Source organism: Staurois parvus, unplaced genomic scaffold, assembly GCF_062004578.1.
Source record: "Staurois parvus isolate SC_StPar_1 unplaced genomic scaffold, SC_StPar_1.0 ptg000482l, whole genome shotgun sequence".
NCBI classification, from domain to species: domain Eukaryota; kingdom Metazoa; phylum Chordata; class Amphibia; order Anura; family Ranidae; genus Staurois; species Staurois parvus.
In genome coordinates, this window is record NW_028318278.1 from 157,863 (window position 1) to 185,000 (window position 27,138).

At 48.4% G+C, this 27,138-nt stretch overlaps 1 protein-coding gene across 2 annotated transcripts in view; it reads right to left on the bottom strand.

Annotated features, from left to right (window-relative positions):
- Positions 1–27,138, bottom strand: part of SLC39A11 (solute carrier family 39 member 11) — a 306,777-nt gene that overhangs the window by 39,354 nt on the left and 240,285 nt on the right. For both annotated transcript variants that reach the window (XM_089689524.1, XM_089689525.1), the window contains one exon: positions 6,882–6,951. In XM_089689524.1, the coding sequence (XP_089545650.1) occupies positions 6,882–6,951 (70 nt within the window). The remainder of the gene's footprint in view (positions 1–6,881; positions 6,952–27,138) is intronic.

The window sequence follows — 27,138 nt, forward strand, 5'->3', positions numbered from 1 at the left end:
ATGTTAGCTAGGGAGACCTCTATGTTACCAGGGAGACCTCTATGTTACCAGAGAGACCGCCATGTGGCCAGAAAAACTGCTGTGAGTGGAGAGACTGCCATGTGATTGGGGAAGAACTCCATGTTAACAGGGAGACTGCCATATGCTTGGAGAGACCGGCGCGATTGGGGATGACCACTATGATCCAAGACAGACTGCTACGTTAACTAGGGGAGACCTCTATGAGACCAAAGAGACCACCATGTGGCCAGAAACACTGTTGTGAGTGGAGAGACTGCCATGTGACTGGGGAAGAACTCCATGTTAACAGGGAGACTGCCATATGCTTGGAGAGACCGGCGCGATTGGGGATGACCACTATGGTCCAAGACAGACTGCTATGTTAGCTAGGGAGACCTCTATGTTACCAGGGAGACCTCTATGTTACCAGAGAGACCGCCATGTGGCCAGAAAAACTGCTGTGAGTGGAGAGACTGCCATGTGATTGGGGAAGAACTCCATGTTAACAGGGAGACTGCCATATGCTTGGAGAGACCGGCGCGATTGGGGATGACCACTATGATCCAAGACAGACTGCTACGTTAACTAGGGGAGACCTCTATGAGACCAAAGAGACCACCATGTGGCCAGAAACACTGTTGTGAGTGGAGAGACTGCCATGTGACTGGGGAAGAACTCCATGTTACCAGGGAGACTGCCATATGCTTGGAGAGACTGGCACAACTGGGGATGACCACTATGGTCCAAGATAGACTGCTATGTTAACTAGGGGAGACCTCTATGTTACGAGGGAGACTGCTTTGAGACCAAAGAGACCGCCATGTGGCCAGAAAAACTGTTGTGAATGGAGAGACTGCCATGTGACTGGGGAAGAACTCCATGTTACCAGAGAGACTGCCATATGCTTGGAGAGAATGGCGCGATTGGGGATTACCACTATGGTCCAAGATAGACTGCTATGTTAGCTAGGGAGACCTCTATGTTACCAGAGAGACCGCCATGTGGCCAGAAAAACTGTTGTGAATGGAGAGACTGCCATGTGACTGGGGAAGAACTCCATGTTACCAGGGAGACTGCCATATGCTTGGAGAGACTGGCGCGATTGGGGATTACCACTATGGTCCAAGACAGACTGCTATGTTAACTAGGGGAGACCTCTATGTTAGGAAGGAGATCGCTATGAGACCAAAGAGACCACCATGTGGCCATAAAAACTGTTGTGAGTGGAGAGACTGCCATGTGACTGGGGAGGACTTCATGTGACCAGTTAGACCGTCATGTAACTGGTGAAGGCTTCACCAGAGAAACTGCTGTGTAGCTATAGAGACTGATATATGACCGCAAAGACTTTCAAGTGATCGCAGAAGACCATTATGTGGCAAGAGAGACTGCAATATGACTGGAGAGGCTGCTATTTTAACTCGGGAAGACCTCTATGTCTCTATGTTAGGAGGGAAACTGCCATGTGACTGGGGAGACTGGCGCAATTGGGGATGACCACTATGTTCCAAGGGAGACTGCAATGAGACCAAAGAGACCACCATGTGGCCAGAAACACTGTTGCGAGTGGAGAGACTGCCATGTGACTGGGGAAGAACTCCATGTTACCGGGGAAACTGCCATATGCTTGGAGAGACTGATTGTGGATGACCACTATGTTGCTATGTTAACTTGGGGAGACCTCTATGTTACAAGTGAGACTGCCATGTGACCATAAACAATGTGATACGAGACTGCCATGTGACTGGGGAAGACTTCATGTTACTGGGGAGACTGCCATGTGACCAGAAAGATTGTGGTGTGATTGGAGAGACTGCCATGTGACTGGTGAAGACTTCATGTTACCAGGGAGGCTGCTATGTGATTGGAGAGATTGCCATGTGACTGGTGAAGAATTGGTATCAGAATGACTGTCGTGTAGCTGGGAAGACTGCCATGTTACCGAAAAGATTACCACGTGACGGGAGACTGCCATGCGACTGGAAAGATTACCACGTGACTGGGGAGACAGCCATGCGACTGGAAGGATTACTACTTGACTGGGGAAACAGCCATGTGACTGGAAAGACTAACACGTGACTGGGGAGACAGCCATGGGACTGGAAAGACCACCACGTGACTGGGGATACCACCATGTGACTGGAAGGATTACCACTTGACTGGGGAGACTGCCATGTGACTGGAAAGACCACCAAATGACTGGGGAGACTGCCATGTGAATGGAAAGAGCACCACATGACTGGAGAGACCACCATGAGACCGGAAGGATTACCACGTGACTGGGAAGACTGCCATGTGACTGGAACGACTACCAAGTGACTGGGAATGCAGCCATGTAACTGGAAAGAATACCACATGACTAGGGAGGCAACATGTTACTGGAAAGACTACCAAGTAACTGGAGAGACGGCCATGTGACTGGAAGGACCACCACATGACAGGGGAGACCGCCATGCAACGGGAAAGAACACCACATGACTGGGGAGACAACATGTGACTGAAAAGACTACCACATGACTGGGGAGACAGCCATGTGACTGGTGAAGACTTCATGGTGCCAGGAAGTCCAACTCAAATCTAGGAAATTTAGGAAAGACTTCGATGTTGCTGGAGATCGCTATGCCAAAGGAGAGCGTGTTGTACGACTGGGAAATCTTCTGCTTCAGTGTTACCAGGGAGACTGCTATGTTAATAGGGAGTCTGCCAAGCGACTGGAAGGACTACAATGGTAGCTGCAATGTTATTATTTTATATTTTTGTATCCTTCTGCTGTTTTGATAGGCTTTATATTTTAGTTAAATATGTTTATAACGTATTCAATTTTACCAAATATGTCTGTATTATCCCCGACGGAGGAAGCGCAGCTCTCAGAAACGTGTTGGCTCTTTGACCCTTCAATAAACATTTCAACAAAAGTGCATTGTTTTTAACTCCGGGACACGTGAGCAGTAATTTGATTTGCTTCCATGGTCAGAATTGAGCATCTTGGTGCCTATAAACCCCAACGTTCCCCAGCAACCTCTGGGTCTACTCTACTTGTGACATCTAAGAAGCTCTACTCATTGGACAACACCTATCCAGGGTAGTTTCCGTATTATTTCTAAGTCACCAACTAGCTGGACACATAGCAATGCCTTTGTCAGACGTGGATAAAAAAACAATTAAAGCGTGAACACGTCCGTGGTTTTTATAGGTGGATCGTAAATCCTGAGCTGGACAACTCTTGGAGCCAGTCTACCTAATAAAAACCTTTAGATGGAAAGCTGTTTGCAATGTCTACCTGCTGGACGTGGCGACATGAAGCAGGGTGTGTGGTTCGGTGGAGACATGTAGGCTGAGGTCACTTTTTATCGTTTAATCACTTGGGCTGGTCGGGAGTTGTGGCTTTTTATATTTGCAATGTCTACTTTGTATCCATTTCCAATCTAACCTAACTGGACATGTTCTGTTGAAGACCTTTCTCCAAGGCATTTCTTCAGTTTTCATAAGGGTAAGGAAGATAACTCAACATTTACAGTGGGGATGGAAAGTTTGGGCACCCCAGCTAAAAATATGTATTAATGTGCATAAAGAAGCCAAGGAAAGATGGAAAAATCTCCAAAAGGCATCAAATTACAGATTAGACATTCTTATAATATGTCAACAAAAGTTAGATTTTATTTCCATCATTTACACTTTCAAAATAACAGAAAACAAAAAAATGGCGTCTGCAAACGTTTGGGCCCCCTGCAGAGTTAATATCTTGTACTGCCCCTTTTGGCAAGTATCACGGCTTGTAAACGCTTTTTGTAGCCAGCCAAGAGTCTTTCAGTTCTTGTTTGAGGTATCTTTGCCCATTCTTCCTTACAAAAGTCTTCCAGTTCTTTGAGATTTCGGGGCTGTCTGTCACGCACGGCTCTTTTAAGGTCTGTCCATAGATTTTCAATTATGTTGAGGTCAGGAGATTGTGAAGGCCATGGCAAAACCTTCAGTTTACGCCTCTTGATGTAATCCCCCATGGATTTCGAGGTGTGTTTAGGATCATTATCCATTTGTAGAAGCCATCCTCTCTTTAACTTCAGCTTTTTCACAGATGGCATCAAGTTACCATCCAAAATTTGCTGAAATTTTATTGAATCCATTTTTCCTTCTACTCGTGAGATGTTCCCTGTGCCACTGGCTGCAACACAACCCCAAAGCATGATTGATCCAACCCCATGCTTCACAGTTGGACAGAGGTTCTTTTCATTCAATTCTGTGCCCCTTCTTCTCCAAACGTACCTTTGCTCATTCCGGCCAAAAGGTTCCATTTTAACCTCATCGGTCCACAGAACTTGTTTCCAAAATGCATCAGGCTTGTCTATATGTTCATTTGCAAAGTTCAAACGATGATTTTTGTGGTGAGGACGTAGAAGAGGTTTTCTTCTGATGACTCTTCCATGAAGACCATATTTGTACAAGTATCTCTTTATAGTGGAATAGTGACCACAACTCCAGTGTCTGTCAGATCTTTCTGGAGGGATCGTGCAGTCAAACGTGGGTTTTTAATTGTTTTTCTCACAATCCTGCGAGCTGTTCTGTCTGATATTTTTCTTGGTCTTCCAGATCTTGCTTTAACTTCCACTGTTCCTGATGACTGCCATTTCTTAATTACATTCCGAACAGAGGATATTGACATCTGAAAACGCTTTGCTATCTTCTTATAGCCTTCTCCAGCTTTGTGAGCGTCAACTATTTTCAGTTTCAGTTTTCTAGACAACTGCTTAGAAGAACCCATGGTGCTGATTGTTGGGGCAAGGTCAGATGAGTCTGGGCATTTAAAACCTTTGAGATTGACATCACCTGGTCTTCCCAGACGATGATTGAGAACAATCCATGACACTGGCAGGTCTCAGCTTTGCAAAGGGGGCAGTGCATGCTATAAATTCTGCAGGGGGCCCAAACTTTTGCAGACGCCATTTTTTTGTTTTCTGTTATTTTGAAAGTGTAAATGATGGAAATAAAATCTAACTTTTGTTGACATATAAGAATGTCTAATCTGTAATTTGATGCCTTTTGGAGATTTTTCCATCTTTCCTTGGCTTCTTTATGCACATTAATACAAATGTTTAGCTGGGGTGCCCAAACTTTCGATCCCCACTGTATATCCACAGAGGTATCACCAAACACCTTCATCCAATCACCATGGAATGGTTCCAGGCAACCATGATTGTCCAAGAACAGGATGGGAAGTGTGAAATATGTGGAGCCACCCTGTTCTAGTTCCATCATCTCATTCATGGTGTCAAGAAGTTTGCATAGGTGTTAATCCTTTCTTTACATGGCCGAATGTGATTTGATGAAACCTTCAATCATGTAAATTGTGGAATTAATAACTATGAAGTCTTTTGAACACCAAGAATGAGATGATTATAACTAGAATGGAGGTTCGACAACTTTCACACCTCCCATCTTGTTCTTAGACAACCAACATCTACACATTCCATGGTGACTGGATGAAGATGCTGGGTTCTGGGTATGGCGTACCTTCAAAACCAAAGACGCCAAGCTCATGGTTAAAGCGTTTGCTTAGTGCCAGGAAGCCCTTTGGGCACGTAGAAGAGGATATGGTTAAAAAGAAGGGCACTAACTCATTGGTGGTGAAGGTTCTCATCTATCCAGTTCATGGTATTGCTAATAGTAGTTGGTCACATTCATTTGGAACATCGAAGAGGTTTCATAGCTTATCCAGGCCTCTGCTACTTTTAATGAATATTAAGAAGATAACACCAATAGCACATCTTCCTGATATTCATTAAAAGTAGAAGAGGCTTGGATAAGCTATGAAACCTCTTTGATGTTCCAAATGAATGTGACCAACTACTACTAGCAATACCATGAACTGGATAGATGAGAACCTTCACCACCAATGAGTTAGTGCCCTTCTTTTTAACCATATCCTCTTCTACGTGCCCAAAGGGCTTCCTGGCATTAAGCAAACGCTTTAACCATGAGCTTGGCGTCTTTGGTTTTGAAGGTACGCCATACCCAGAACCCAGCATCTTCATCCAGTCACCATGGAATGTGTAGATGTTGGTTGTCTAAGAACAAGATGGGAGGTGTGAAAGTTGTCGAACTAGTTATATCATCTCATCCATCCAGTCACCATGGAATGTGTAGATGTTGGTTGTCTAAGAACAAGATGGGAGGTGTGAAAGTTGTCGAACCTTCTTTCTAGTTATATCATCTCATTCTTGGTGTTTAAAAGACTTCATAGTTATTAATTCCACAATTTACATGACTGAAGGTTTCATCAAATCACATTCAGCCACGTAAAGCACCTATGCAAACTTCTTGACACCAAGAATGAGATGATTGCACTAGAACAGGGTGGCTCCACATATTTCACACTTCCCATCCTGTTCTTGGACAATCAATACTTGCCTGGAACCATTCCATGGTGATTGGATGAAGGTGTTTGGTGATACCTTTGAGGAAGGTACGCCATACCCAGAACCTGCCCTGCCCATAGTGAAGTACTTTTTGCATAATAGAATTGAAAGAGATGAGAAAAAGCACAAATGTATCGGAGAAGTCAAGACCCGAGTCATCTAAAAAGAAAGCAAGTACCTCCTATAACTCTGGCTTGACAGCAAGTTTGTGGGGCTTTGACAGGTGCACTTTAGGAACAGGCATTCTTTAAATCTGGCACTAGAATATGCAGAACTCAGCTGGACGTTTGTACATCATCAAATGAAATCAACAAATAAAAAACCATCAAAGAGCAAACCCAGTGGCCAAAGGATTCCAACAATGGTGGCTTTAGGTGGAGCTGAAAGAGTTCTAATGAGGAAACTGATTCAAAACAACGCTTGGAGTTCTTTCATAAGAAATTACGAATTCAACATATTTAATGACCTTACCTGGCACTCTCAAAAGTGGCGGACGCCGTTTTCCCAATGGCGCCAAAGCCTACGCCGACTGCCAGCCCCTCTGAAAGAGAAAAGATAATGCATTGTATCAAACTCCTTGTGTATAACCCAGAATATTATCAATATGCAAGCAGCCATGCGATATGTCGAGCACACAGTACTTACAATATGGGCCAGGACCACATTTCTCAAAAGAGACCTATGGTCCAGGTCAATGCAACAACATTGGTTGGTGTTTGCCCTTTTATTTTATGGCCTAGTGTTCTGGCTTTGGATGCCTGAGGGCCTGTTACAAAGAATGACAGGATTCCGAGAAGCTCAAGAAACAAGAAGTTAGACTTGATGGTCCACTAGGTGATAGACTGATCGATCGATAGAGTACAGGATGGCAGGGTTGGGGCCTGGGTGGGAGACATGTGTCTCCATTGTTTGGGTTGTGGTCCCGTTAAGGGAGACAACAAAAGGGACAACATGGAGTACTCAGGGATTTTCCCCCGTGCAATATGAGGGATTTCGAGGTGATCCACTGAGAAAGGGGAAGGCTGATTCGCAGTCTTTCCAGGACTATTAGGTCCTGATAGGGATCCCTGAAGTCAGAGGCTGAGAGGGATCTTGGGTGGAAAAGAGCCTCCAACCCAATGTATGGTTAATTTGGCCCCGAAGGGGTTAACCCACCTGCAGAGAGGGCAGAAAATGGCAAGAAGCAGCCAGCAGTTGTCCATGAGGTTTTGAGTGGCACAGGATGCCGTTGTGAGAGGGCTGTGAGCTGCCTGGCTACTGAGACACTCCTGGGCTTTTGAGACTTTTCTGGACCCTTGAAGCAGGTGGGGACTTTAAACCCTGTTGTGGGCCAAGTGTATATTGGCGGTGAGCCAAAGTGTTGGACAACTTTGTTGGTTTTATGCCGAAAAGAAGCTGGTTTTATTTGCCTTTTTGAACAATAAAGACTTTTACCCATATATGCCTGGCTAGTTATCCGGACCTCCAAATACCACGATAGAGAGAGACCATCTGCCCCAGTGGACTACAAGAAAATGGCGCCTGCACTCCATCAAGGCACACTGCCAGTTGCAACTATGTAGAAGAGACTTCAGCCTGGTTTCCACCCATGGGAGAACCTCCCTCTGTTGCCTTTCACCAGACATGGGGATTAAAGCCTCCACAATTACGCCTCAAATTGGGTAAAACGCATTAGAGCAGGGGTGTCAAACTGACGGCCCTCCAGCTGTTGCGGAACTACAAGTCCCATCATGACTCTGCCTGTAGATGTCATGCTTGCAACTGTCAGCCTTGCAATGCCTCATGGGACTTGTAGTTCCGCAACAGCTGCAGGGGCTGCCAGTTTGACACCTGTGCATTAAAGGGAGGTTCTCCCATAGGTGGAGACCAGGCTGAAGTCATCTCTGCATAGTTTCCACCGGCAGTGTGTTTTGACAGTGTGCGGACGGGTGCCATTTTGTTGTAGCCCCACAGCTGAGCTTCAGGAGTCTGCATTCAGCCCAACCAGCACCTGGAAGCAGTATGATCGGGACATTTTGGACTTTTGGAGCATCAGCCCCGATGGACCCTAGAATTCAATGTCCTTATCCCATTGGAAACTGAGCCCAGGACTTCAGCGCTTCTAGCCAAATGTAATATTCACATGGAAAACTCATCAAGATCAGCCAGAAGTATCCCGGACGTTGGGCGCACGTAGCAGACAACGTTATCTCAACATCTGCTGTGAGATGATTTTATTGGCTGTGACATTTGGGTAACTAAGTGACTGGAGATCATTACAGTCAGGAGTCCGATAATAAAACCCTCCAGTATGAGGCTCTGATTGCTGACATGAGAGGAAACCTCCCCCGGGGAGGGCGAGGATGAGTCACGATGGGGGGGACACCTTGAAGTGACACGGTGACATACGGCGCGTTCCATGCTAAAGCCATTTAGGGGAGCGTGAATCACGCGCCAACCCGAGAAGCAAAGGTTACGCTGACCTTTCCCGTCCAATTACCATTCGCCCATTAAAGACATTTAATTAACCGCGGATGTAGGCTGCCGGAGGAATTAGCATTACAAACAAACGTTCAGATCTGTGCGCCCACCGCCCTGACCCGCAGCCCCCACCGCCCCGGCCCCCAGTCGTCACCGCCCTCCCCACCGCCCCGGCCCCCAGCCCCCAGCCCCCACCGCCATCCCCACCGCCCCCACCGCCGTCCCCACCGCCCCGACCCGCAGCCCCCACCGCCCTCCCCACCGCCCCGGCCCCCAGCCCCCACCGCCGTCCCCACCGCCCCCACCGCCGTCCCCACCGCCCCGACCCGCAGTCCCCACCGCCCCGGCCCGCAGCCCCCACTGCCCCGACCCGCAGCCCCCACCGCCCCGGCCCCCACTGCCCCGACCCGCAGTCCCCACCGCCCCGGCCCGCAGCTTCCACTGTCCCGACCCGCAGTCCCCACCGCCTGACCCGCAGTCCCCACCGCCCCGGTCCACAGTCCCCACCACCCCGCAGTCCCCACATCCCCCACCGCCCCGGTCCGCAGTCCCCACCTCCCCGCCGCAGTCCCCACCGCCTTGCAGTTCCCACCGCCCCGGCCCATAGTCCCCACCGCCCCGCATTCCCCACCGCCCCGCATTCCCCACAGCCCCCACCGCCCCGGCCCATAGTCCACCATCGCCCCGGTCCGCAGTCCCCACCGCCCTAGCTTGCAGTCCCCACCACCCTGGCCCGCAGTCCCCACAGCCCCGGCCCATAGTCCCCGCCGCCCCGGCCCCACAGTCCCTACCGCCCCAGCCCCGCAGTCCCCACCGCCCCGCAGTCCCCAGAGCCCTGGCCCATAGCCCCCACCGCCCCGGCCCATAGTCCCCACCTCCCCGGCCCGCAGTCCCCACCTCCCCAGCCCGCAGCCCCCACCGCCCCGGCCCACAGTCCCGGCCCGCAGCCCCCACAGCGCCGCAGTCGTCACTGCGTCAGGCTCACCCCATATAACAACGTTACAGAATACAGTACCCAATGTACATATGGCGGCCTAAAGTGGAGCGAACATCTGATATATATCTTCATGTGATGTGTATGAATGCCAAGTATAACCCTCCCAGGTAATCATTCCCTCCCACTGGGGAAACAGCCCCCCCCCCCGAAAAAGCCTTCATCTGCTTGAATGGCGCCATCTTTATTCAGGAATCATCCAGGGCCATCTATTTCCTGGACCGAGATGCCCCGCTCATGTAAATCAGCTGTCTTCTACAAAGCTACAATGTACAGTCTGATTACTGGGGGAGGGGAGACTGAGGAAATGCCTCCTCCTCCTTCTACAAAGTTACAATGTACAGTCTGATCCCCGGGGGGAGGGGAGACTGAGGAAATGCTTCCTCCTCCTTCTACAAAGTTACAATGTACAGTCTGATCACTGGAGAAGGGAAGACTGTGGAAAAGTGCTCCGTTTCATGAAAGGTTGACTTTTTCTTCTAAATAAAATACTGTTTTCACCATCTCAGTGCTGCTGATCTCCCGCAGACTCTTTACAGGCACTTCTTGCCTACATGCACTCCACTGATGGCTACATGACATTTCTCGGGGTGAAATTCCTAATGGTGACCCGGGACGAGCTCAGGCGTGTCCATTTCCTAGTTCGAGCCATGACATCCCACCAATCACAAGTGCCCACAGCATTCCCCGCCCCGCAGCCGCACATGTGTATGCCCTTGTGGTGGGGAATGCCTCCGCTGCCTATGATTGGCGGGGCACCATGATAGCTTCCTGGAGGAATAGTTCAGATGAGTTCAGACTAGGACCCACACACATGGCTGAGCTCATCCCTGGTGGCAACGGTGGACCATGGTGCTTGTGTGGTGGCAATGGTGGACCTTACGGTGCCTGTGTAAGGTGTGTTGAAATGGTCATTTGTAGTCCCTATGGAAAGACCACGTAACAGGGTGACAACACAGTAGACAACTGTGAAAGTTACAGAGCGTTGTCACCCTATAACAGGAAGTGCCTGATGTGTGATAGAGAACTTCTTCATTAGTCAAGAGTAGCCCATTGTTCCCGATTCCAGCATAGTTTGTGTTTATTGGGCCCCTTGCTATTATATATCAGTGCTTTTCCCATTATTGTGGTCTGGTTGGTCATCGCCAAATTCAAACTCGCAGAAATAAATGGCAGAGTAAGCCAACCCGGTTCCAGAGGAGCAAAACTCAGGTAGTCCTTATTTCAGACACAGAATAGTCACTGACCCAATTAGTACTCAGGTTCTCATATTTGTCTCCCATTACTATTGACTATGTGGTTGTAATTATGACCCCTGTGGAGGAAATATCGTATTGATATCAGATTGAGATGGAGATATTTTTATGTTCTTCCAGGCCTTGAGGAAGAGGGGCGCTCTTGGACCCCTGAAAAGCATTGGATACTTTTTGGGTTGTTCCCCTGACCTGTAGTGGAATAAAGTTGTATCTGGACCTCTTAGTGGTGGGGCTCTTCAATTCCCAACTTCAACGCGGCTACGTGATCCAACCTAACCGGTGCTCTCTGCTTTCCGGAAGTGTCTTCTGAGATCACAGATGTTCCAATGAAGTTCTGCAGTTCACTCACTAAATTACACCCATCTTTATTCCTACTGATCCTGAACCAGTCATTGAGTCGTCACCACCTCCCTCCCGCTTCAAAGCCTGACCTTTAGTGTGAGCATTTCTCTTCCAACGGAGGAGCGTTGACTACAAATGCCGGTATCTGTCACCATTATGGGGTCCTATTCTGTTCTAGACCTCCCGCGGGAGAGGCTCAATCGTGTCTCCTTCACCCTTTGCTTAGGATTCACTCTTCTTATCCTCACCTGAGTCGGCTTTCCAACACAGGAATGTAGCGGATAGAAAAATTGGATTTTGAGTTTGAAAGGGTTAAAATGGGGGTCTCCAAAGATTCTAAACAAAGAGCCAGTTTACTGTCCTTCAGACTTTAGGGAGGCCGGAAATGTGGCCATTGGGAGTAGAAATTGTCCTGGTGGCAGTGGGAGAAAACAATGCCTCATCATTGGTGCCAGTAGGAGGAATAGTACCCCATTATTAGTGTCAATTTGAGAAACAGCACCCCATCCTTCATGTCAGTGGGAAGAATAGCACTCGATCGTGGTGCCAGTGGAAGGAATAACGCACCATCGTTGGTGTCAGTGGGAGGAATAGTGCCCCATCATTGGTGTCAGTGGGAGGATTAGTGGCCCACGACTGGTGTCAGTGGGAGGAATAGTGCCCCATCGTTGGTGTCAGTGGGAGGAATAGCACTCAATCGTTGGTGACAGTGGGAAGAATAGCACCCCGTCATTGGTATCAGTGGGAGGATTAGTGACCCATGATTGGTGTCAGTAAGAGGAATAGTGCCCCATCGTTGGTGTCAGTGGGAGGAATAGTGTTGGGTGGAGGAATACCTCCCTATTATTGGTATCAGTTTGAGGAATAGCACCCCATCGTTAGTGTCAATGGGATAAATAGTGCCCCTTTGTTGGTGTCAGTGAGAGGAATAGTGTCTTGTATAATTGGGAGGAAAAGTGCCCCAAGGACCAGATAAAGGCAAGTAAAGGGCCACATCTGGCCCCCGGGCCGCAGTTTGGAGACCACTGGGTTACAACCTCTAACATCAAACTTTTATTGCTATCTCTGCAATGGGGGAGATTTCTCCTAACTTACAATTATGTTGTCACCTGGATAGGAAGTGAGTTAAAATCTCTCCAACAAAGCAGGGGGTATTCCCAAAACTAACAGTATATGGCCAGCTTTGGACAGTCATCACTGGAACATGTGTCCTGATTGGATGATTTACCATCACCTCCTGTTTGGGTGATAACTGTAAAACTTTGGATTTCCAATTACTTTTTGTCAATGAGCCCCCAAAGTAAATGAAGAGGATGAATGATGCCATTGGAAAAGGTAACATCTCCTAGTAATCCTGTTGCTGATGTGACAAGCCTTTTTCTGTTCCACCATGACTGTGCCCCTGTGTACAATGCCAACTCCATAGATATGGTTTGACCAGTTTGGTGTGAAGGACCTAAAGGGTCCGGCACAGAGCCCTGACCTCAACCCTAGTGAACGCATTTGGGATGAATTGGCACACCGATTGCAAACTAGGTCTTTTTTTTGGAGCCCAATGTGAGGTCCAGCACTTAAACCAGGTCTTCTCAACCAACATCAGTACCTGACCTCACAAATGTTCTTTTGGCTCAATGGAATTTTGCAGGAAGCCACCCAAGAAGAGTGGAGCCAGCTCCATAAAGACATGGTTTGACTAATTTGGTGTGAAGGAACTTGAGTATCCTGCTCAGAGCCCTGACCTCAACCCTACTGAACACCTTTGGGATGAATTAGAAAGCCAATGTGAGCCAGTCTTTTTTGGTGCCTAACAAGGGGTCGAGTGTGTGAGCCAGGTGTTATCCACCTCAGAAATGGGCACAAAGTCCACCGACACCTTCCAAAATCTTATGGAAAGTCTTTCTAGAAGAGTTGAGATTACCACAAAATATGCAAGTCCATATTAATGGCCACGGGGGAGGGAGGCAACGCCACACTAACGGCTATGATTTTGAAATGAGATGTCTCAGAAGCCTACACAGGTAGGAGTGATGGTCAGGTGTCCACAAATCTATGCCCATATTTGGAATTAATAAAGTATAAACGTATCATTTCAAGTAGTGTATCAATAAAGCAAGCCAGCTAAAAACCCATTCCGAATAAATAATAACAAAATGTAATATTGTAAAAAAACAGAGGCATGGAGTAGTAGTCAAAGAAATATTTCTGATTTCAGGCTGCAAGAACAAATACTGGCCTCACCAAACCCAGTCAAAACTTTTAGATCACGCTTTATCATGACTCCAATGTTTAGTCAACCACTTCCTGGCCATAGGGCATCATATGATGTCCTCGTGTTGAAGTGGTTACGCTGGGGTGATGCCTGCAGCTACAGGCATCATCCCAGTATCAAAATTTTCAGTTGGGGATCCTCTTGTTTGTAGAGGTGATTTGGGTGGTTATATAGCCACTCAGTCATTTCTACAGGTGGTGGAAGGGGGCCCCCCTCCCATTGCTGCCTTTCCCGTGCTCTCATGTCCTATGGGGCAGCCCCAGACAGATCTGACCGCCAGCATCTGGTGCACTGAACAGAGAGAGAGGAACCGACATTCCTCCCTGTGAGATCAGAAACTGGGAGCTTCAGGAATTGGTCTGTTGTAAACAAGCCATTACTGGCTCACGAAAAGCAAGCCGGTCTTGGTTTGAACAGAAGCTTTGAAGGCCAAAGGAGAGATCTGGAGTCTAATAGACCCCAAATATCTCCAAAATGTGGACCTGTCATGACCCATGGGCTGGAGAGGACTGAACTGGCCAGATCTCAATCCCATCGAGCTCCTGTGGAGAGGTCTCAAAACAGCAGTAGGGAAAAGGAACCCTTCCAATCTGAGAGACCTAGAGCAGTTGGCAAAAGAAGAGTGAGTCACTTTGGGTGGGGGGCCTGTGGAACCCAGCACACTGTGGAGAGGTGGGGAGACCCCTGTCTCATCTCCCCATATCCCTATCATGTGTAAGTCACCCTGTGCCTGTCAGGGATAGAGGGTGATCTGTCGTAATATTGTGTAGACATGTATAGGTGGGGTAGGGGGTTGTGGATTGTTTGGTGTTGTGTGGCTGCATCCCATTGTTCTATTGTGTGTCTTGCTGGGGAGCAAACTATTATGGGATGTATGTGTTTGTGTGTATTAGCTTGCTGGGGGGTGTCTCCAGCAGCCCTCCCTCCTGATGGGACGGTCTGATGGTGTGTCTCTTGTTACTAAATGTAGATTGCCCCGCCCTGTGTCATTATGCAGGGAGGGGGGATTGTTCCCTTGAGTGTATATATCTTGTATCTGTGTTAAAATAAACTAGTCTACTTTCTGAATTACTTCAAGATTGGTGTCGTCTAGTCTTTTATGGTCGGCTGTGGTGTCTGTTGTCGGTGTTCGAATGGGGAAGCGGGAGTCTAACGGAAGTACCCAAGTGCAGTCTGGGGTCGGTTCCGTTACAAAAAGCGCTCCAAAATTCCAGTAGAGAGGTGAAAGAAACTCATTGATGGTGACAGGAAGCCAATGACGTGTTATTTTTTCCAAGGGGTGTGCTACCAAATATGACATTGAGGGTGCCAATAATTTTGTCCAGTTTTGCGTGGAATGGGTCACATTTGGCTTTTTGTTTCTCCACTTTTTTGTGTCACCATTACAAACAAAAGAAATAAACACGAGAATACTGAAACGTTTGTAACTGCAACAATTTTCTGGGCGAAATGTCGGATATGGCCCGGCAGGCAAGTGGTTAAGCAACAACGGAACCTCCTGCCCATGTCTGCACACTTTAAGTACGAAGCTGTTGCCACCATTCGCTCTTTGTGTTAATGAGCGCGTGCGCCTAGTTGTGAGGCGAATAAAAGCCGCGTGTCCCACGTGCGTACCTAAACCCTGACGGAAGGCGGAATACTTTAGTTATTACTTTGTTCTCTTGTAACTTTTATCATAAAAAGGAGACAGATGGAGAAGTGTCTCACTGGGAGTAATTCGACATGACGAGTATTCCGCGCTGTGCGGAAAATGGGTAACAAAACCCGTTGCCTGGAAGGTGGATTCTTCCGCACATTATACCGAGTAATATTTATCGTCTTATGGAACTCTTCTTCTCTGCTCGGATATATAGGTGGGAATTTTTATTGTGAGCCATCCGGAAAATGGATGGCTGTTAGATATCTCCACAATCTCGTACAGAAACATATGCTCTGCAATCTTTGACGTAAAGCGGGCACTTTGAAAAATGCGCCGAGTAAACGCAAAGCGGCAGTTTAAATGTCTACGCTGTGCAGCACGATCATTTCGCCACCAAGAAAATGGCTGCCAATAGAGATGGTACAAAGGTGGGGGGGGGGCACATATACATCAAACTACGGGAAAGGCTCAGGTGTGGTTTTAATTGTTCTACATCCATATTTTGCCTTACCTGGTTCCTCTCCCTCCCCAATCAACATGTTTTTCTTATCTTAGAGCCAGCAAAATCATCACTGGGTCTCTGTGTTCTCCCTTCAATGCAGGCAGATGGGAGGGGCCAGCACTCTGCCTCATTACTCAGGTTCCTCTCCTGGACTGAAATGGCTTTCTTTGGTTTCACTGCACACTGGAAGCTTCTCACAATGTGCATTAGAAGCTGCAGCAAGCCAGACAGAGCTCCGTCTCATTTCGTAGCTGGAGGACGTCCAGCATTGTCTAGCACTTTCCCCCCCATCCTGACTGTCCCTGGTCCCGCCCCTTTCATTTATTGGATTCCAGTTCTTTCAATCATGGACTGAAATGGCTTTCTTTGGTTTCACTGCACACTGGAAGCTTCTCACAATGTGCATTAGAAGCTGCTGCAAGCCAGACAGAGCTCCATCTCATTTCGTAGCTGGAGGACGTCCAGCATCGTCTAGCCCTTTCCTCCCCCAGCCTGACTGTCCCTGGCCCCGCCCATTTCTTTTATTGGATTCCAGTTCTTTCAATCATGGAGGTTCAGCATCACATGTGGGCGTTACCTAGGAGGGGTCTGCGTGCAAACACAACCTGCCTAGGAACGTCTACTCCTCCAGACTGACACCCACCCATCAAGCCATTTTGGATATTTGCATAACTCCTCCCAAAAGTCAGCTGAGGCAGGGAGGGGTACTGAGGCAGGGAGGAGTACTGAGGCAGGGAGGAGTACTGAGGCAGGGAGGAGTACTGGGGCAGGGAGGGGTACTGAGGCAGGGAGGGGTACTGAGGAAGGGTGGGGTACTGAGGCAGGGAGGGGTACGGAGGCAGGGTGCGGTACTGAGGTAGGGAGGAGTACTGAGGCAGGGAGCAGTACGGAGGCAGGGAGGGGTACTGAGGCAGGGAGGAGTAATGAGGTAGGGAGGAGTACTGAGGCAGGGAGGAGTACTGAGGCAGGGAGGGGTACTGAGGCAGAGAGGAGTACTGAGGAAGGGCAGAGTACTGAGGAAGGTAGGAGTACTGAGGCAGGGTGCGGTACTGAGGCAGGGTGCGGTACTGAGGCAGGGAGGAGTACTGAGGCAGGGTGCGGTACTGAGGCAGGGAGGAGTACTGAGGCAGGGAGGAGTACTGAGGCAGGGAGGAGTACTGAGGCAGGGAGGGGTACTGAGGCAGAGAGGAGTACTGAGGAAGGGCAGAGTACTGAGGAAGGTAGGAGTACTGAGGCAGGGTGCAGTACTGAGGCAGGGAGGAGTACTGAGGCAGGGAGGAGTACTGAGGAAGGGAGGAGTACTGAGGAAGGGCAGAGTACTGAGGCAGGGAGGAGTACTGAGGTAGGGAAGGGTACTGAGGCAGGGAGCAGTACGGAGGCAGGGAGGAGTACTGAGGCAGGGAGGAGTACTGAGGAAGGGCAGAGTACTGAGGCAGGGAGGAGTACTGAGGCAGGGAGGAGTACTGAGGAAGGGTGCTGGGATGTTTTCAGGAAGCACAGCACCCTGCCAGCTCCTCCCACCAGCCATGACCTGCCTGCATGGCATAGAGACCCAGTGATGACATCACTTGGAGCAAAATAAAGTATGTCATGAAAAAATAAAGATTAGGAATGAAAAACAGCACAGACTGTGATGTCATCGCACCCCCCGAATTGCCGGGATTTGCCAAACATGACGGAGAATTAAAGAGTCCCACACTCTCGTGGATCTGACCGGACCAATAGCTCAAGTGCAGAAACCCCACGTATGTCTCTTTAAAGAGGAACTTCAGCCAAAACTACTTCCTTGCTATGATCCTGTTCCAGAACCTCTTCTAAATTTTGCATTTCCTCTCGTTTGCTTTGGGGTGTAATAGTGGAAATCCAACAAAAAATTTTTTTTAGAGATGTTCACATTCCATAACATTTTTCTGGCGTTCCACTTATTGGTTTGGGGTAGGAAGGGTGACTAGGTGAAGTGTCCCTCTAAGAGGTCCGTCGGTGTTCCTGTTGCAAGTCCACCATTAGGATGCCAATGGGTTGAAGTCCCCTTCCCCCGAGGCCGGTGAGACTGAAGGTTCCAGCTCCACTCATCGTGAGGGAGTATCCATTCCAACACTAGGATTCCCATTTACTTGACATTAAGAAGAAAGTGCCGCAAGACAAATGAGACTCCTCTGCTTGGCTCTGTGAATGCCGGTTGCGGCAAAGCCAGAAATAACTTACGGTGCGACTCGGGCGCCGTATCATAACCTACAAAACTAGTGACTAACGCTCAGCACACTTCGGGGAGGATGAAGGCAGACATTAGATTTTTAGTACGTCTCAATCTAAAGGCTTCTGAAGACAACCGCTGGAGGGGAAAGTTCAGCCGCGCAGCTCGCCGCAGTGCTGTCTGCTGACACATGTGCTGCTCGCAGAGAGTGAACTGCGTGGGAGGGAGACTCGGAGGCAGGAAAATTAATCAAACTGAGAGCCGAACACAAGAAAAAAAGGATTGCAGAACAGCTCCATATATCGCCCATGTCACTGTAATAATGTCGCCTCCAATACCTGACATCTTAATCCTGAAATATATATATATACATACAGACATGACCAAATATCTTGCCCTCCCCCACTGCATTTCTGTCAGATAACGCACCACTTCGGCCAGAAAATTGTTGCAATTGTTTTGGCATTCTCATGTCTATTGCATTTGTTTGTATTGGTACAACACAAGAAAAGTAGAAAAGAAAAAGCCAAATCTGACGCATTCCACGCAAAACCCCAAAAATGGACAAAATTATTGGCACCCTCAATGTAATATTTGGTGGCACACCCCTTGGAAAAAATAACAAATCAATGGCTTCCTGGAACCATCAATGAGTTTCCTCCACCTCTCTACTGGAATTTTGGATCGCTCTTCTTCCTCCAACTGCTCCAGGTCCCTCAGATTGGAAGGTTCCTTTTCCCCAACTGCTGTTCTGAGATCTCTCCACAGGAGCTCTATGGGATGGAGATCTGGACTCATTGCTGGCCAGTTCAGTCCTCTCCAGCGCTTTGTCTGGAACCATTTTTGGGGGCTTTGTGACGTGTGCTTTGGGTCATTGTCCTGCTGGAAGACCCATGACCTCTGACAGAGACCCAACTTTCCGACACCGGGCCCTACATTGCACCCCAGAATTCTTTGGTAGTCTTCAGATTTCATAATGCCATCCACACGGCCAAGACATCCAGTGCCTGAAGCAGCAATGCAACCCCAAAACATCAGTGACCCCCCACCATGTGTGACTGGAGGGACTGTGACCCCCCCACCATGTGTGACTGGAGGGACTGGATTCTTTACTTTAAAGGTCTCATTGCTTTTTCTGAAAACAGTAGAATGATGGGCTTTACCACAAAGGTGCCATTTTCTTTCTCACAAAAGGATTTTGGCTTCCTCAGGTAAGTTTTGGCAAACTCCACTGTATGTAGGAACGTAGCCCCCCTGCCTTGGTACCACTGTATGTAGGTATGTAGCCCCCCTGCCTTGGTCCCACTGTAATTAGGAACGTAGCCCCTTGCTGTGGTCACACTGTATGTAGGAATGTAGCCCCCCGGCCTTGGTCACACTGTATGTAGGAACGTAGCCCCCCACCTTGGTCACACTGTATGTAGGAACGTAGCCCCCCACCTTGGTCACACTGTATGTAGGAACTTAGCCCCCCACCTTGGTCACACTGTATGTAGGAACGTAGGACCCCACCTTGGTCACACTGCATGTAGGAACCTAGCCCCCGCCTTGGTCACACTGTATGTAGGAACGTAGCCCCCCATCTTGGTCACACTGTATGTAGGAACCTAGCCCCCTGCCTTGGTCCCCCTGTATGTAGGAACGTATCCCCCTGCCTTGGTGCCCCTGTATGTAGGAACGTAGCCCCCCTGCCTTGGTACCACTGTATGTAGGAATGTAGCCCCCCTGCCTTGGTCCCACTGTAATTAGGAACGTAGCCCCTTGCTGTGGTCACACTGTATGTAGGAATGTAGCCCCCCGGCCTTGGTCACACTGTATGTAGGAACGTAGCCCCCCACCTTGGTCACACTGTATGTAGGAACGTAGCCCCCCACCTTGGTCACACTGTATGTAGGAACTTAGCCCCCCACCTTGGTCACACTGTATGTAGGAACGTAGGACCCCGCCTTGGTCACACTGCATGTAGGAACCTAGCCCCCGCCTTGGTCACACTGTATGTAGGAACATAGCCCCCCATCTTGGTCACACTGTATGTAGGAACCTAGCCCCCTGCCTTGGTCCCCCTGTATGTAAGAACCTAGCTCCCTGCCTTGGTCCCCCTGTATGTAGGAACGTAGCCCCCTGCCTTGGTCCCCCTGTATGTAGGAACGTAGCCCCCTGCCTTGGTCCCCCTGTATGTAGGAACGTAGCCCCCTGCCTTGGTCCCCCTGTATGTAGGAACGTAGCCCCCCGCCTTAGTCACACTGTATGTAGGAACGTAGCCCCCCGCCTTGGTCACACTGTATGTAAGAACCTAGCCCCCTGCCTTGGTCACACTGTATGTAGGAATGTAGGCACCCACCTTGGTCCCCCTGTATGTAGGAACGTAGCCCCCCCATCTTGGTCACACTGTATGCAGGAACATAGCCACTCTCTCTTGCTCACTCTCCTGAGATGGACTACGGACGATGGGATGTGTAGTTTGCATACAGCAGTGCACATGACCGTAACTAATGTGCACTGCTAGTTCTGAACAAAAGCAAGTGAGAGGAAAAGGAGAGGCTCGGGAGCTTAGGATGCAGAAAAACACAGCAATTAATCTCTTGACAAACAGATTACAGGGCAGTTACGTAGTGGACGCGTTCGGCTTCTTTGTAGAGAATAAGGATGTCATTCAGCGTCACTATAATATCTCCTATCCTGCTATGCCATAGAGGGTTATACTGCACGGCAGAGCTGTGCAAATCTCAAGACTGGATAGAGAGAAATACAAATCCTTCAGCAGGCAAAGCAGCTCATGTGTATGTAGTTCATCCGCGTGTTTAGTGGTTTGTCTGAAGTTCAGCTCTAAATATCAGTCCAATACCGGCTTGTAGTATAATCTCCCCGCAATTCCCAGCACAGCAGACGTCAGACTAAAGACCGCCATACACGGATCAATCTTCTCTTCTCCAGCCGTGTGAGAGCAGCCATCCAGATCTATACTGTGCTGCCACCAAGTAGGATGTGTGATGGAGGGCTGCAGCCCTCAACTAGGCTATGAAATCTGTGGACTAATCTTCTCTGTGCCGAGAGATCCTCACTCCACGTTCTGTTATAGAACTCGCGCTTCAAGGCCCAAGACACGCCGCCGTCACTGACAGCCGATAGTCTACACCAACCTTTCTCTGCAGGATTCCTCCAGAGCTTCCCAGAGCCCCAAGCAATTTCCACCTCTCAGAGAAGGAAACAGACATCAGTGATCTTTTTAGATATCGGTAGAAAGAGCATTCTTCCCACTGACCCCCAATGTAAGGGACATTCTTCCCACTGACCCCCAATGTAAGGGACATTCTTCCCACTGACCCCCAATGTAAGGGACATTCTTCCCACTGACCCCCAATGTAAGGGACATTCTTCCCACTGACCCCCAATGTAAGGGACATTCTTCCCACTGACCACCAATGTAAGGGACATTCTTCCCACTGATCACCAATGTAAGGGACATTCTTCCCACTGACCTCCAATGTAAGGGACATTCTTCCCACTGACCACCAATGTAAGGGGCATTCTTCCCACTGATCACCAATGTAAGGGACATTCTTCCCACTGACCTCCAATGTAAGGGACATTCTTCCCACTGACCCCCAATGTAAGGGACATTCTTCCCACTGACCACCAATGTAAGGGACATTCTTCCCACTGACCCCCAATGTAAGGGACATTCTTCCCACTGACCCCCAATGTAAGGGGCATTCTTCTCACTGACCACCAATGTAAGGGACATTCTTCCCACTGACCACCAATGTAAGGGACATTCTTCCCACTGACCCCCAATGTAAGGGACATTCTTCCCTCTGACCCCCAATGTAAGGGACATTCTTCCCACCGACCCCTCAATGTAAGGGACGTTCTTCCCACCGACCCCCAATGTAAGGGACGTTCTTCCCACCGACCACCAATGTAAGGGACGTTCTTCCCACCGACCCCCAATGTAAGGGACATTCTTCCCACCGACCACCAATGTAAGGGACATTCTTCCCACCGACCACCAATGTAAGGGACATTCTTCCCACCGACCACCAATGTAAGGGACATTCTTCCCACCGACCACCAATGTAAGGGACGTTCTTCCCACCGACCACCAATGTAAGGGACATTCTTCCCACCGACCACCAATGTAAGGGACGTTCTTCCCACCGACCTCCAATGTAAGGGACATTCTTCCCACCGATCACCAATGTAAGGGACATTCTTCCCACCGATCACCAATGTAAGGGACATTCTTCCCATTGATCACCAATGTAAGGGACATTCTTCCCACTGACCACCAATGTAAGGGACATTCTTCCCACCGATCACCAATGTAAGGGACATTCTTCCCACCGATCACCAATGTAAGGGACATTCTTCCCATTGATCACCAATGTAAGGGACATTCTTCCCACTGACCACCAATGTAAGGGACATTCTTCCCACTGATCACCAATGTAAGGGACATTCTTCCCACTGACCACCAGTGTAAGGGACATTCTTCCCACTGACCCCCAATGTAAGGGACATTCTTCCCACTGACCACCAATGTAAGGGACATTCTTCCCACTGATCACCAATGTAAGGGACATTCTTCCCACTGACCCCCAATGTAAGGGACATTCTTCTCACTGACCCCCAATGTAAGGGACATTCTTCCCACTGACCACCAATGTAAGGGACATTCTTCCCACTGATCACCAATGTAAGGAACACTAGCTGCTAGGGAGCAAAGGGGGGCAGATGACACTACTGGGGGGGAGGTGATGTGCAGGGGACACTGCTATGGGCATCACCTCTCACAGTAGTGTCCTCTGCCCCCTCCTTCTACAACAGCAGTGCCCCCTTCCCTCCCCTCCCATGGACAGGTATTTTAAAAATCTGAATTTTCAGCAAGTGGCTGGGGATTGGGATTTCTAAAACTATCAATTAAAGACTTTTATATGAAATAATCAAAAATACTTTTTAAGATTCATAATAAAAAATAAAACACGAAGAGGGAATTTAGTAAAACATTGTATCAAACAAAAGTCGTGTTCTGTAACACAATCTCGGTTATATATTGTCAGGATAAATTCTGCTGCGGATTTCCATGTGGACATCGGGGCCTCCATGACCTCCGGACACAAAGTGGTCAACCAAGTCCCATTTTATTATAGGAAGATGGTGATTCCCTTTAATTCCCATGACGTTCCTCATTTTCTTCAAACAGAATTCAGGAGAAAACGTTTCATCTGATCGGTCAGTGAACTGGTTAAATCGTTGTGAACAGTTCAGAGAACCCTTCCGATCGCCCTGTCGCCTCAATACGTCAACGAACGCAGCTATCAATATTATGGAGAGGTCTTTAAGCAGATTACATACCGGCTTCCCGAATAATGAAGGGCCGAGCATTTTGAATACTTTGCTGATATAATTAGCACAGCCTTCAAACTCAATTAAGATCATTTTAGTAGATGCTGCAGCACTGATGATCTGTTCTACATTGCCGCGCTCAGATCCCGCCGCAGTGGGGGTGCGATGAGGTTCACTCGGGCAAACATCTCATCAAATGAATCTACAAACCAGAGGAGCATTAGAATAGGGCCTCGTTATCTGTCTATAGTATCTGTCTATGTGGCCCTTGGCTTGGGGCATTATTCCTTCTGCTGATACAAAGGAAAGGGCATCATTTCTCTTACTGACACCATCGTCTGAGACTCCTGAAATCAAATGTCCATTTGTTTAAAACTTTTGTGGACCCCTACAGAATGTTTACAGTATGTGACCCTTTGCTTACCTTTAGCCATCTACTGTGGTAGAATTCCTCCCATTGGAACCAACGATGGGGCACTATCCCTCCCACTGACACCAATGATGGGGCACTATTCCTCCCACTGACACCAATGATGTGGCACTATCCCTCCCACTGACACCAATGATGTGGCACTATCCCTCCCACTGACACCAATGATGGGGCACTATCCCTCCCACTGACACCAATGATGTGGCACCATTCCTCCCATTGGCACCAACCATGGGGCATTATCCCTCCCACTGACACCTATGATGGGCACCATTCCTCCCATTGGCACCAATGATGGGGCACTATCCCTCCCACTGACACCTATGATGGGCACCATTCCTCCCACTAATATCAGAAATGGGGCAATATTCCTACCAATGAAGCGACACTATTCCTCCCGTAGACAGACAATACGGCATGAATCCTCCTCCCACTAACCGCAGGCACTAGGCCATTTTTTTGCTTCTACTGACTACCAACTCTGGGCATCCTGGTATACAGTGAAGGAAATAAGTATTTGCTCCCCGGCTGATGTTGAATGTTCGCCCCTCACACAGAAATGATCGGTCTAACAATGGAATGTTCGCCCCTCACACAGAAATGATCGGTCTAACAATGGAATGTTCGGTGTAACACTGAGAGACAGAATACAACAACAAATTCAGCAGAAATGCGTCTAACAAATGATGACTGATCTGCATGTTCATGAGGGAAAGAAGGATTTGATCCCCTATCATTCAGCAGGATTTCTGGCTCCCAGGTTTCTTTCATACAGGTAACAAGCTGAAATTAGAAGCAGTCTCTTAAAGGGAGTGCTGCTAATCTCATTGTGTTACCTGTATAAAAGACACCTGTCCACAGGAGCAATCAAACCATCAGATTCCAAACTCTCCACCATGGCAAAGACCAAAGAGTTGTCCAAGGATGTCAGGGACAAGATGGTAGACCTACACAAGGCTGGACTGGGCTACCAAACTATGGCCAAGCAGCTTGGTGAGAAGGTGACAACAGTTGGTGCAATCATTCACAAATGTAAGAAACACAAAACAAGTGTCAGTCTCCCTAGGTCTGGTGCACCATGCAAGATCTCACCTCGTGGAGTGTCAATGATCATGAGAACAGTGAGGAATCATCCCAGAACTACACGTGAGGATCTTGTCAATGATCTCCAGGCAGCTGGACCCACAGTCACCAAGAAAACAATTGGTAACACAGTACGCCGACAAGGACTGAAATCCTGCAGTGCCCGCAAGGTCCCTCTGCTCAAGAAAGCACATGTCCAGGCCCGTCTGAAGTCTGCCACTGAACATCTGAATGATGCAGAGGAGGACTGGTGGAAAGTGTTGTGGTCAGAGGAGACCAAAATCCAGCTCTTTGGCATCAACTCAACTCGCCGTGTTTGGAGGAGGAGGAATGCTGCCTATGACCCCAAGAACACCATCCCAACTGTGAAACATGGTGGTGGAAACATTCTGCTTTGGGGGGGGTTTTCTGCTAAGGGGACAGGACAACTGCACCGCATCAAAGGGATGATTGACGGGGCAATGTACCATCAAATCTTGGGTGAGAACCTTCTTCCCTCAGCCAGGGCATTGAAAATGGGTGGTGGATGGGTGTTCCAGCATGACAATGACCCAAAACACACGGCCAAGGCAACAAAGGAGCGGCTCAAGAAGAAGCACATTAAGGTCCTGGAGTGGCCTAGCCAGTCTCCAGACCTTCATCCAATTGAAAATCTGTGAATGGAGCTGAAAGTTCGAGTTGCCAAACGTCAGCCACGAAACCTTAATGACTTGGAGATGATCAAGCCAAAAAGGAGTGGGCCAAAATCCCTCCTGAGATGTGTGCAAACCTGGGGGCCAACTCCAGGAAACGTCTGACCTCTGTGATTGCCAACAAGAGATTTGCCACCAAGTACTAAGTCATGTTTTGTGAAGGGGATCAAATCCTTATTTCCCTCATGAACATGCAGATCAGTCATCATTTGTTAGACGCATTTCTGCTGAATTTGTTGTTGTATTCTGTCTCTTGACAGATTCGATTTTTAGACCGATCATTTCTTTGTGAGGGGCGAACATTCAACATCAGCAGGGGAGCAAATATGCATTTCCTTCACTGTATCTGTGCTTGTTGCTGAAAAGAGAGAAAATCCAGAGCTCATGGGTGAGTGACACAAGTCCCCTCTATATGTAGCTTCTACTATGGCCATTCAATGGCAACCAAGAAAAATCTGGCATGCTTTAGGAGGAGAAGTTGAGACACTAATCCAAGCTTTGAGAACCAAATCAACATCAACATGGTGGCCTCATAGACTGGCTGCATATACAATGCATAGGGTCTGGACGGGCAGCGGGATTAATGAGTTTGAGACATTTTTATTCTCACCAACGAGGGTTACAGAAGCCCACCAAGATCTCCTCCACAAAAAGGAAATGAGTAACTGAAGTACCAGAGCGATAATTCACCGTGGCAGGCCGAAGTAAAGACATTCCCAGCTCCACACATTCTCAGGAGAAGTCTTTAAAACCTTATTGCTTCATTTGATCTGTGTCAGGAATCATTAACATCGTGATAATGATTTTGGACGGAGGACTGAGATGTCAATGTACATTAATCAAGTCAAACATTTTACAGATTGCTTGCAAATCTCTCGTACAGGAAGGTTTATACCTTCAATTGCTTGATAAATGAGAACTCAACATCTGCGTGTATAAAGGCGTGATTTGGTGGGGGAGGGGGATCGGGTATGGGAGGACTCTGGTGTTCCAAATTACCGTTTTCCTCTATAACACCAAGATGTCTGACCATGCAAAGAAAGAGAAAGTAGATGTGAGATGCTGGATCCAGAATTGATCCTAAACAGGGATTGCAGAATAAAGTTGTATGTTGGAGGAAACAATTACTCTGTCAAGGCTTCTGCTGGGCTGTAGATGTGTCTACGAGTATGAAGACCAGAACTGCCCGGGTTCAGGTCATTTCTGTCACTCTCTATGGATGTAACATCTGGAGGACGAAGAAACAAGTCAGCAGAAGCAGGGGCGGACTGACAACTCATGGGGCCCCTGGGCAATAGGGGATCATGGGGCCCCTGTGTCCTTGCTCAAACTCAAAAAAGCCTATGAAAAAGGTACCAGGGGTATCTCATGGGGCCCCCTACTGACCCCGGGCCCTCGGGCAGTGCCAAGTTTCCAAATGGTCAGTCCGCCCCTGAGCAGAAGTATTGACACCTTTGAACTTTGGCGTTGGTGAAGGATTCTACAAATGGTAAGGAAAATGAACAAATGGAGCCTTCAACA